This window comes from Cornus florida, unplaced genomic scaffold (assembly GCF_030987335.1).
Source record: "Cornus florida cultivar Cherokee Brave unplaced genomic scaffold, ASM3098733v1 CherokeeBrave_3.0.0_Hap2_Chr11, whole genome shotgun sequence".
Taxonomy (NCBI): Eukaryota; Viridiplantae; Streptophyta; class Magnoliopsida; order Cornales; family Cornaceae; genus Cornus; species Cornus florida.
This window is the reverse complement of record NW_026775581.1, coordinates 104079085-104091525: the sequence shown is the minus strand read 5'-3', so window position 1 is coordinate 104091525 and position 12441 is coordinate 104079085. Positions and strand designations below refer to the sequence as shown.

The 12441-nt window shown below is 37.9% G+C and overlaps 1 protein-coding gene across 2 annotated transcripts in view; it reads left to right on the top strand.

Moving 5' to 3' along the window:
* The first annotated feature begins 952 nt into the window (after window positions 1–952).
* The window catches only part of LOC132284530 (myosin-15), a 66858-nt gene continuing 55369 nt past the window's right edge, over window positions 953–12441 (top strand). The window contains exons 1-6 of one of the 2 annotated variants that reach the window (XR_009472305.1): window positions 953–1347; window positions 1477–1620; window positions 10523–10668; window positions 10750–10906; window positions 11257–11315; window positions 12283–12439. Coding sequence is in view for 1 of the 2 variants with exons in the window: in XM_059786637.1 (XP_059642620.1) it covers window positions 1222–1347; window positions 1477–1620; window positions 10523–10668; window positions 10750–10906; window positions 11257–11315; window positions 12283–12439 (789 nt within the window). In the remaining variant the exon portion in view is untranslated. The remainder of the gene's footprint in view (window positions 1348–1476; window positions 1621–10522; window positions 10669–10749; window positions 10907–11256; window positions 11316–12282; window positions 12440–12441) is intronic. The other variant, XM_059786637.1, reaches the window with a different exon arrangement.

The window sequence follows — 12441 nt, the reverse complement described above, 5'->3', positions numbered from 1 at the left end:
TTTTTTAAAACTCAGTTATAAAGTGGTAAAAAACATGTTTGGTTGGCACAAAGCCTTTGGCCCTGTTTGGTATGTGATTTGTTTTTGGTGTTTCTGTTCTAAGCCCGCTACAGTAGTCCAAAAGTGGCATAAAATATGTTTTGTTGGCTATGTTTTGTTTCGAACAGTGATAAAACAATACTTGAAATACCAATACGGTGTTTTAAGTTGTTTCAGAGAATAGCCATTCTTGAAAACTATTTTTTTAGAACTATTTTTAGGGTTATAAATGTTAAAAGTTCCACATCAAATTAAAATGTACTCACATGTCAATGCAAGCTTAACTTCCAAATATTAAATTAAAAAATCACCACCAATCATGTTGACAGTTACATATGATTTGAGTGTAAAAAGTTCATTACCAATTACCTTTCGAAAAAAACAAAGTTAATTACCAAAAAAGAAAAAAAAGGAAGAACATAACAATCAGAATATATTCTGAAAGCAAAAATTGACTTAATTGAATAAAATTATACAACTTGAATATTCAATGGAGTTGAAGATTTTAACCGTGCACCCAAGTCCAGTCAAACAAATTAAGTCGGCACAGTTTGATCTCAAGATTCTCAACTGTGATATTTTACTAAAGCACAAATTATTCTGTTCACTTGCAGGTAATAATACAATTAAACAGCAACAAAACAGAACAGAGAACAGGTGGCTCACAGCATCATCCCCGAGGCAATCTCTTTCTAGGGCCAAGCGCCATGCCGATTCATCTGTGGTCCTCCATTGGACCAAATTACCCTTCGGCGTATTCTTGCATCTTGGCAAATCACGTAAATATAGGAAATATCAAGGTTAGTTATATTTCACCTAGTCACGACGAGCTCGAAATCTACCTCTCGATGGAGGAAACTTCGCAAAGATTAGTAACGTGTAGTTGTGTTTGACGTACACACCCCTACTATCAGGTTATTTGACGTGTCGAGAACGATATATATATATATATACACACACACGCAGATATATATAATATATAAAATTACCGTACATTTTCTATAATTTTGACCATTTGGCATTCCATTAGTTAGGGCGGGAATCCGAAATAAACAAAGTTTGGTGTTGTAACTTGAAAGCCCTCTCTCCCTCTAGGGTTTTTTTTCAGTTTTCGAAATCCAGTTCAAACGTACCTTTCAATTTCTAGGGTTTTGAGTTGGTTTGGATGTTCAGGAACCAAAGATGAGTCTCCTCCGTAAGGGCTCGAAGGTGTGGGTCGAAGACACAAACTCCGCATGGGTCGCTGCCGAGGTCACAGATTTCGTCGAAAAACTAGTTCAAATACTCGTCACTGGCTCTGGGAAGAAGGTGAGTCATTCAATTCCATTGTAAACTGAAAATTAAGAGGACACAATATCTGAAATTTACTAAAAATTTCACTTTGGCATATATATATACACACACAAATATGACATATCTCGCTATTCAAATTTGTAGGTGTTAATTTCTCCTGAAAAGTTGTTCTCGAGAGATGCCGATGCGGACCATGGAGGGGTCGATGACATGACTAAATTGACCTACTTGAATGAACCTGGAGTTCTAGACAACCTTGAGAGGAGATATGCTCTTAATGAAATATATGTAAGTGAAAATCTCTCTCTCTATAATGCTTTTACCTTTTTTGTTTATTTATTTTTATTTGATTTCTTCGGTGTAATTATCATTGTATGCTGGCTGGCTGTTATTACTTGACCCGGAAATTTAATGATGCAAAAAATGGTAATTCTCAGAGGTAATGCAACTACTAGGAGTAACTCCCTCACACCCTTATCCTTTCATTCTTGATTCTACTGTCTGGTTGCAAAGGAAATTCAAGAAAAGAAAACAATTTTAATCTTTGAATATCAGTTATTTAATCAGCTGGGGACAATAAAATAGGCTACAACGTCTGCTGGGTGGACTTTGATTTAGTTAAGCTTTAGCTGTAAATATATATATTACGAGATGTTCTGATATTTGGGATTTAGAAAACTAAAAACTTTGCAATTGAACACTCAACAGTACTCTGTTCAATGCGTCTCAATCCAACCATAGTTGAAGAGAGTCTCTTTTTCTAAAATTTTATTGTTCCTTTGGAATAGCAACAATTCAACGGAATATGGATTCTAAACTATTAGCATCTCATTTATCCTTGTCTTTATAACCATGTGATGGTTTTCTAAAAAGCAAGTGCCAAATTCCGTATTTGGCATCTGGTTGCAATGCTTGCACTGGTTCTTTTCAATTGGCTATTGCACAATTTTAGACTCTCAAAACCTCATCCAGAGAAGCTCATGTTAAAAGATCTGTAAACTCCTCCCCTTGAATGCACATGCACAAGAACTTTTGGTTTTGAACAGTATACGTCATTGTCCTAATATTAGACAGCGATGAACTGTAGAAATTGATTTTTTCCAGAGGAAATGGTCCTTTATTTTGGAGGACAAGTTTAGAACTATAGTTGTTTTGAGTCAATCATATAAGCTGTTTCTCCTTGGGCTCAGTTGCTATTAGGACTCAACATGTAATGATCCTTCTATCCTTTCGCTGTCAACTATCTAATGTGTACGAACTTGTTTTATTATGGATCATTTTGGTTTTTTCATATCACGTGGTAGTACCAAACTAGCAGTGGTTTATGAAATCACAAAATCTGATTGGAAGATAAGTTCAATTTTTTGATGAATTTGGTTATAATTTGGGTTGAATGATGCAAAAATTAGTTGATGGATCTTTTGGATGGCCAAACAGAGATAGAACAGAAATCTCACAGATCTAAGATATACTAGAAATACTCCAATCACCGTTGGAGCCTAGATTTTTAAAGGCAAATCTTGGGAAGCCTTGAGAGAAGTATTAATTTTTTTTTATTTTATTTTTTTCTGATAAGTAAAATGGGTCTTAAGAGAAGTATTTAATGAAAAAAAAATCTCAAAATTATATTGATGAAGACTTGTTATAGCGGAAAGAGGTTGTCCTTTTGATGGAGATCAATGGCAGCAATCTTTAAAGGTGTATAAAAGGCGCAAAAAGGAAGGTTCTAAGGCTCAAGCCTCAATTTGGCACGTTCTAGATGAAATGGGGTCCACTTGGAGTATTGCATAATTGGGGGGTTTGGTCAAATTGCATAGTTATGGTACATTGCATTAATTATGGTGAAATTTCATAGTTATGGTAAATTGCATAAATTATGGTAAATTTGTATAATTATGGTAGTAAAGTATTTGTTATTATGCTATAGAGTCAACATCCAAGTGTAACAAGTTGCTATAAAAAGGATAGGATGCAAACTTGGTGACTTTAGTGAATGAATGAATAAAAATATCTTATGAAATTTCTTTGTGAGTGATTCACAAGATAAGAGGGGGTGAGTGTTGAAGGATATAAATATAAAAGTTGCACACTCTCTAACAGCTTAAGCTTTTAGAGTAGATGGGTAGTTAACATGGTATCAGAGCCAAAGGTCTCGTGTTCAAACTTCACTGTCACCCTAATTAAAAAAATTGAAAAAACACGTGTTGGACCAAAAAGAAGGCCACACGTGAGGGGGGTGTGTTGAAAGATATAAATATAAAAATTGCACCCTCTCTAACAGTTTAAGCTTTTAGAGTAGATGGGTAGTTAACAGTGAGGCTGTCTCTAGGTGTGATGCCTAGACTTGTTGGTGTGATTCCAATAGGTTTTTGTTATTTTCAAATCCTTTCTTTCTTCTAACGCCCCTAATCCCGTTCATTTGAATTTTCAGCCATAACTCTTATTTGTTTTCAACTATTTGAGGCTGTTCATGTCCAACATCACCTTTATATAATATCAATACCAATGGCTCGTTGATTTCTCCTAGAATGATTGTTAGAATCCCCACACAACATTAATAACATTTTTACCACTTTCCTAAGTAAACACTCATGCTACGTTTGGTGTGCAGGAATGGAATGGAATGCCCATTTTAACCATTCATTTGTTTGGTATGCAATTTAAAGTGGGAATGGTCATTCCCTTGGAATGAAAATCTATTCCTGAGAATGAAAAGCCATTCCACAACTAAACCTATGGAATGACCATTCCATTCCCAAGTAATTTTTTTTAAAAAAACCAACTTCCCAAAAATCCTTCATGTTCCAAGTCCAAAAACTACCACTACCTTCCACTACAACCACTTCTGCGTTTCACCACCATCAGCACCACCACCGACTTTCACCACCATCCACCACTTTCTACCACCACCACTACCTTCCACCATAGCCACCGCCGCCACATTCCACCACCACCACTGCCACCGCCTGACGCCTGTCACCACCGCTATCGCCTTCCACCACCACTACCACCACCACCGCTGCCTTTCACCGCTACCATTGCCACCTCCTCTCACCACCGCCACCGCCTTTCACCACCACCGCCGCCGCCTTCTACTATCGCTACCACAACCGCCACCGTCACCGCCTTCCACTACCACCGTCACCGCCTTCCGCCATTGCCAACTCCACTGCCTTCCACCACTACCACAACTAGTTTTTTTTGAAACCTCTGTTAATAATACATAATTTAGGTTATTAATTGTAATTATAGTAGGAAAATTAAAGCCCCACCCCCCCCACCCCCAAAAAAAAAAAAAAAAAAAAAAAATTGGTATTAATTGTGATTTTAGGTAGGAAAGTTAATGAAATAATTGTAATTCTTTTCATTTTTTCTTCTCATATTCTACATAAACATATATTTAAAAGTATACATTAAAAAGACGTTGGAAAATTTTTTTGGGCCCCCGGCTTTGCCCCTGACCACAATCACTTCCATTGGCTTCCAGCACCGTCACCTCCATTGGCTTCCAGCACCGTCACCTACACCACTATTTCCTTCCACCAACACCACCACCACCCTACTGCCACCGCCTTCTACCAACACCGCCGCCGCCACTTTCCACTATTGCCACCACCGCCGCCTTCCAACACTACCACCTACACCATTACCGCTTTCCACCTCCACTGCTAGCATTTATTTTAAAAAAATTATAAAAGAATGTCATTTGTTAATTTAATTTATTTGTTACTAAGAGTTAAAAAAAATGGCAAATATAGTCTTGTTCCCTCTTTGGGTTGCCGATGAATGGATTTTTGTTTTTAGTTTACCAACAAAATAAAAATACAATAATTCACTTGAGTTTATAATCAATGATGCAACCCTCTCACCATTGTTATGATGTAAAACTACTATAAACAAAAATGGAATGATTTGGGCATGAATTCTAACATCTTTTTCATAAATATTGCAATTTCATAATTCATTCACTTCATACTATTTCATTTCATCTTATTACCAATTTTTACCTACACAATATTATATTTATGCTTGATTTACCTCTCACCAGTGTAGACTTACATGAAAAGATTTTATATATAATAGCCGGACGAGAATGTGTTAAGTTTTGATCATCTCTTATACAAAAAAAAATGTGACAATATATCAATTATAGATTAAGTAGCTCGAATAAAATAGTTGAGTGAAAATTGAATTGATACTAGATTAAATCGTGGTAACATAATTATTTCATGAGTAAAATGATTTCCTAAGTACCATTTTTACACACGTTTTATGTTTTAATTTTTATTTTTTTATGATCTGACATTAATATCCGTTGGTCAATTGATATATTACTTTTTGGTGAAATTCGTAGTTTTATATATGTGTTTATATATATATATATGTATAATATTTTATAACAATATTATGTGTAGAAGATAATGCAGGACAAAAATGTAATATGTACAACATTCAGGATTTCAGTTCTTGCATTTAACAAACAATCTTAATGAATTTAACGCTTAAAAATAAGACAATATCAAACAGTTTTTGAAATTAATACATTCAGCACCTAAAATTTTAGTGCTTAAAATTCAATTCTTACACTTTTCAGTGCTTAATTTTCAGTTTTATCGAACAACATCTTAGTAATTCCAAAGTTTAACTTGGGAGAAATTTTAAATCCATGGGGGAGATAGTTGAATTTTTGGACTCTTTGAGAGTTTAGGGGCCTTATTTGGCCTTGTGTAGCTTTTGCGAGATGTGTTTTTACGCTTTCTAATACAATCTTACGTGTCCATGCGGGAAATTGTTTTTAATAACATTTTTACCACTTTCCTAAGTAAACGCATAGTAATTCCAAAGCTTAATTTGGGAGAAATTGTAAATCCATGGGGGAGATAGTTGATTTTTTTTTTTTGGGACTTTTTGAGAATCTAGGGGCCCTATTTGGCCTTGTCTAGCTTTTGCGGGATGTGTTCCCTGTTTGATCGCTTTCTAATACAATGTTGCCATGGTGTGTGGGAGGGGACTTCAATGTTATTCGTTCTCCTTTTGAGAGATCGACGGGGGGTAGATGGACTTTGGAGATGGAGCTTTTCTCGGGGTTCATTGATGACTTTTAGCTGCTTGATTTGCCTTTGGAGGGAGGACCTTTTACTTGGTCTAGTGGCCGTTATCCTCCCACTCTCTCTCGGTTGGACATATTCCTCGTTTTTGGAGATTGGGAGGAGAAGTTTCTAGATGTGATTCGAGCTACTTTGGCGTCTCCTATCTCTAACCATATTCCGTTGGTGTTGGATTGTGGTGGGTTGCGTTGTAGAAGATCCCCTTTCAGATTTGAGAATACGTGGCTTCGTGTATAGGGCTTTCTTGACAAGGTCCGGTCTTGGTGGGAGTGGTATGGGGTGGTTGGCACTCCAAGTCATGCCCTTGCAGGTAAGCTGTGTCTTTTGAAGGAAGACATAAAGATATGGAACAAAGAGGTTTTCAGGAATCTAGAATGGACAAAGAATCGTGCTTTTTCTGAGATTGCTGAGATTGATCGTTTGGAGGGACAGGACAACCTCACAGAGTCCTTGAGGAGCAGGAGGGTGGAGTGCTAGGCAGAGTTTTGCTGAGATTGCTATAATGGAGGTGATTTCGTGAAGGCAAAAGTCTAGAGCTTTGTGGCTTAAGGAGGGGGATAGAAATACGAAGTTCCTCCATAGACTTGCCAATGCTCACAGAAGGGGCAATCATATTGGGAGGATTCGGGTGGAATGGGAGCTGCTTTGTAAGGAGGGGGAGGTTTGCAAAGGAGTTGCTGATTTCTATTCGAATCACAGAAACCTTTGGGTGGAGACCTTTGCTTGGAGGGCTTCATTTTGATTCTATTTCTAGTGAGGAGTGCTCTGGTTTGGAAGAGCATTTTTCTGAAGAGGAAGTCTTGGTTGCTTGAAGAGTTGTAAAGGGGCAAAGCCCCTGATCCAGATGGTTTTTTCATGAGATTCCTTTTAGAGAGTTGGGAGGTGGTTAGAGGGGAGGTGATGGGTACCTTTCATGCTTTCCATGCTTAGGGTAGTTTTGAGAAGAGTCTTAATGCCACTTTTATTGTTCTTATTCCGAAGAAATGGGGGGTGGTAGATGTTTTGGACTTTCGTCCTATCAGTTTGGTGGGGAGCATTTACAAGTTAATTGCCAAGGTTCTTCATCCTTGCTTCTAGATTGAGGAGAGTTTTGGATGGGGTCATTTCCGATTCTCAGAATGCTTTTGTTGGAGGCCGTCGGATATTGGATTCAGCCCTTATTACTAGTGAATGTCTGGATTCCAGATCGTGTAGTGGGGTTCCTGGTGTTCTTTGTAAATTGGACATTGAGAAGGCTTACGACCATGTGAGTTGGAGCTTCCTTCTCTATCTGTTGGAGAGGATGGGGTTTGGTGTGAGATGGAGGAGATGGATTCAATTTTGTATTTTGAGTGCTCGCTTCTCAGTGCTTGTGAATGGAGCTCCGACGGGTTTCTTCCCTAGTTCGAGGGGTTTGATGCAGGGGGATTCGCTTTTGCCTTTTTTGTTCTTTATCATGATGGAGGCCTTTAGTAGATTATTGAGGAGGGCTGTTGACTTGGGTTTTCTGCGAGGCTTTAGGGTGGGCAGGGATACTGCTAATCAGTTGGAGATCTCCCATTTGATGTTTGCGGATGACACTTTAGTGTTTTGTGATGCGGATGTGTCCCAGATGAGATATCTGAGATGTGTTTTGATTTGGTTCCAAGTTGTCTCCGGGCTAAAGCTGAATGTTGGGAAGAGCGTTTTGGTGTCGGTTGGGGAGGTCCCTGAGATAGCATCATTAGTAGATATCCTTGGATGTTGTATTGGTTCCTTTCCCATCTCTTATTTGGGTTTACCCCTTGGATCATCCTCGAGGTGTGTGGGGAATTGGGATCCGGTTGTGGAAAGATTCGAGAGGAGACTGGCGGGATGGAAGAAGCAGTACCCCTCCAAGGGTGGAAGGGTCACTCTGATAAAGAGTACCCTTTCAAGCCTTCCCACTTATTTCCTCTCTTTGTTCTAGATTCCCTTTTCTGTGGCTGAGAGGATTGAGAGATTGCGACGGAATTTTCTGTGGGGGAAATGGGGGAGGCGTTCAAGGTTCATCTGGTACGTTGGGAGCAGGTGTGCAGGTCGATCCGGGTCAGAGGCTTGGGCTTTAGAAGATTGGGGCCTTTTAATAAGGCTCTCCTAGGGAAGTGGCTCTGGAGGCTTGGGGTGGAGAGGCATAGGTTTTGGAGAAGGGTGATAGCGAGTAGATTTGGGGAGAGGAGAGGAGGGTGGAGCTCTTTTGAGGTGCGTATTCCAGGGGGTATGGGGGTTTGGAAATTCATATGGAAGGGGTGGGATAGTTTTTCCAAACACTTTAGATTTCAGTTCAGGGATGGTAGGAGGATCAGTTTTTGGGAGGACGTTTGGTGTGGGGATCTACCTCTTGCTATTGCTTTCCCTCGGATAGGCAGGCCATGGTGGTCAACTGTTACCGGCTTGATAGCGGGAGATCGTCTTGGGATGTTCGTTTCAGGAGGCATTTTCAGGATTGGGAGACTGAGGATGCCATTGGTTTTTTGGAAATGCTGTATCACCAGGAGATCTTGGGCGGAGATTCTGATGGTTGGGTGTGGGCCCCTACTTCTCAGAGTCGTTTTGATGTTTGATCCTTCTATAGGTGTCTTACGGAGGTGCCAGGGGCTCTTTTCCCGTTGGCGCTCCAAGGCCCCCCTCAAGGTGGCCTTCTTTGCTTGGACGTCTATTGTAGGGAAGATTTTGACACAGGATAATTTGAGGAGGTGGAATCAGGTGGTGGTTAATTGTTGTTGCATGTGCCTTTGTGCGGAGGAGGCGATGGATCACCTCCTTTTGCAATGCACTATGGCTAGGGACTATTGGGATTTGATGCTTGGTTTGTTTGGGGTTCAGTGGGTCATGCCCAGATCCTCCAGAGGGTTAATTGAGGCTTGGAGAGGTTGTACAGTGGGGGTCCAAGTCCGGGATGCTTGTAGGGTTACGCCTTTGTGTATCTGGTGGTGTATTTGGCTCGAGAGGAACAGGAGATCTTTCGAAGGAAAGTAGAATCCTATTTCTATACTTAAGTTCTCTATTATCTCCACTCTTTTTTGTTGGGTGGTGGGGAGTAATTATACATCTTTGGAGGAGATTGTTGATTTTTTTGGACTCTTCGAAAGTTTAGAGGCCCTTTTTGGCTTGTGTAGTTCTTTTGGGCTTCGTTCCCCTTTTGAGCGCTCCTATACAATTGTCTTACTTATCAACCAAAAAAAAAAAAAAAAAAAAAAAATCAATCTTACTTATCCAAAAAAAAGGAAAAAAAAATTCCGAAGCTTAATTACTTAGTACCCAAACACAAGAATGCCTCTTTGACTTTTTCAAGACACTTTCAAAGTAACATGAATTATTTGCATCAATATGCATGTGCAATAACTAAATCAAATATCATAAAATTTTCAGAATAAGCATGAGATATAATTAACGTAAGTAGTCAACTATAAGCTCTTGTATTTAGTCAAATATAAGACAAAATTAAACAATATGATCCATTAAATATAACCATGACACGAAGTAGAGTATGTAAATTTATGGTCATTTAAAAAAAAAAAAAGAAAAATGAAAAAAGAAAGAAGATGATACAGATGAATGATTAAAAGTAGAGGCGCACTTTTTAGCATGAAGCACACTAAAAATCGCGAGACTAAGCCTTGACGAGCTTGATGCTTTTTTTGGAGCCGCATCTGTGTATTTAAAATTGGTTGTTGAATATTTCAACTTTGACAATAATTACTAATTATTATGAAGATGTTGTCCGGTGAAATTTTGTGAATTTTATAGAAGTTTATGGCCCAAAATTCAACTTGAGTAAATGAGACTGAAACAATGTAAACTTCAGTTATGTTGCTACTTTACCTACCACATCATGAGAGTAAGTAATTCTTTTTCCTTCTTCTGGATATTGTCGCCAGATATGTTGCTTCTAGGTGAATAGTCTAATTTTGGTTCATATTCACCATCAAGTTAGCTTTATAACTGCTGCAATTCTAATATATAGGATACATCTGTATTGAACTATGTGTTTTTAATTTTCCTGAATTGCTTAGATTGCACTTTGCTATGCATTTGAGCTAACATACAGTTGAATACAATTATGCTTTTTATGGCTTTGATAGACATACACAGGGAGCATCTTAATTGCTGTTAATCCGTTCACGAAGCTTCCCCATCTCTATAATGTGCACATGATGGAACAATATAAGGGAGCTCCATTTGGTGAACTGAGCCCCCATGTTTTTGCCGTTGCTGATGCTTCTTACAGGTTTGACGCTGTGTTTAAATTGAGTTTTATGTTCATTGGCTTATGTGTTTTAGTCAGCAAGTGTCTTTTTTCATGATCCAGAGCAATGAAGAATGAGGGACAAAGTCAGTCTATATTGGTCAGTGGGGAAAGTGGGGCTGGGAAAACAGAGACAACAAAATTGATTATGCAATATCTTACTTACATTGGCGGTCGTGCTGCTAGTGATGATAGATCAGTTGAACAGCAAGTCCTTGAGGTAAGATTATTTTTGAGTTGATCAAATTGTTATGCGCAGCCATTGTACTTGTATTTGAATGGAATGCGTTTTTTTTTTTTTTTTCTTTTGGGTTCATGTAAGCAAGAAAAGGTAGAAGTAAAACATGTGTCCTTCAAATTTTTTATTTTTTTTTATTTTACTTGATTTCAAGTCTTAACACATCCTAATAGATTTAGTCATCCCTGTTTTTGATGTGGAAATAGCCAAATTTAAATGTTGGACCTTTACTTCTATTTTGTTATGGCTGTTGTCCCTGCTATCCTTGTTCTCTTGCTTACATCTTATTGTGACTAATTGCACTGCTAATTTCATCTTCCTTTATGATTCAGTCCAATCCGCTTTTGGAAGCATTTGGTAATGCAAGGACAGTGAGAAATGACAATTCAAGGTGGGCTTGACGTCTAATGCTGTTCAGAAATTTTTTCGGTCACTGCTCTAAATATATATTTTTTTGATAAGTAAAAAAAAGAATAGAAAAAAGAAAGGTCATTATGCACTGCTACTTTTCTTTTCCTCTCGTAATAGTGGTATTTAGCTTCATCCTTGGTAATCTGACCTCTTCTTTTTTCGTTTGTAATTTGATCTGAGAGTATTTTATCATTTCCAATCACGCTTAGTTCTTCCCCCTTTGCCTCTCAATTCTTGACATCCTGCATCCCATTTGGATGCTTAGTTCATTCAACATCTTTCTCTCTCTCTCTCTCTCTGTTTCATTTTTTTTTTTTACTTTACTGAGTGGTATATTATTAGAGCGCGAACACAACAGTAATTTAAAAAAGATAGTATGTATACAAAGAACTTATTTCTGTTAATTTTATCCACAATATCATAGATGTCACCAGTACATTGGAGCTTAGATTTGGATGATTGTTTTTGCTTTTTAAAATTTTATATTATTTTTCTAATTAATCCATAATATGTTTTAAACTTGCTTTAGATACCTGTTTAAAAAAAAAAAAAAAAAAAAAAAAGTGATTGCAAAACTCTCTCCATGTCCTGAAAGTGTCTCAAACGCGCGCCGCCTTGTCCATGCGGAGTGCTAGTGCTTTCTAGCCTAACATTTATATAAATGTGGACTACATTTCTCTTCCTTACCGGGACAATTATTTTACACATGGATTAGCTATTTTAGTTGATTTTTTCTCATTTTATCTCTAATTGGTGTTACCTCATCATTCTCATTGATATATTAATTTATAATTTTATCATTTCATACCTTTCGACATAATTTTCTCAACATTTTGAAGTTATCCAGTAGGCCTATTTAGTATTTTATAATTTACATGGTGCAGTAAGTAATCAATAGTTTTCTGTTTTAAGGGAACCATGTAATTCTTATGTTTTGTTCTCTGCAGTCGTTTTGGCAAGTTTGTCGAGATCCAGTTTGATGCCAATGGTAGAATATCCGGTGCAGCAATTAGAACTTACCTTCTTGAACGATCCCGTGTAGTACAAATAACTGATCCTGAAAGAAATTATCACTGCTTTTATCAGTTGTGTGCATCTGGACTGGT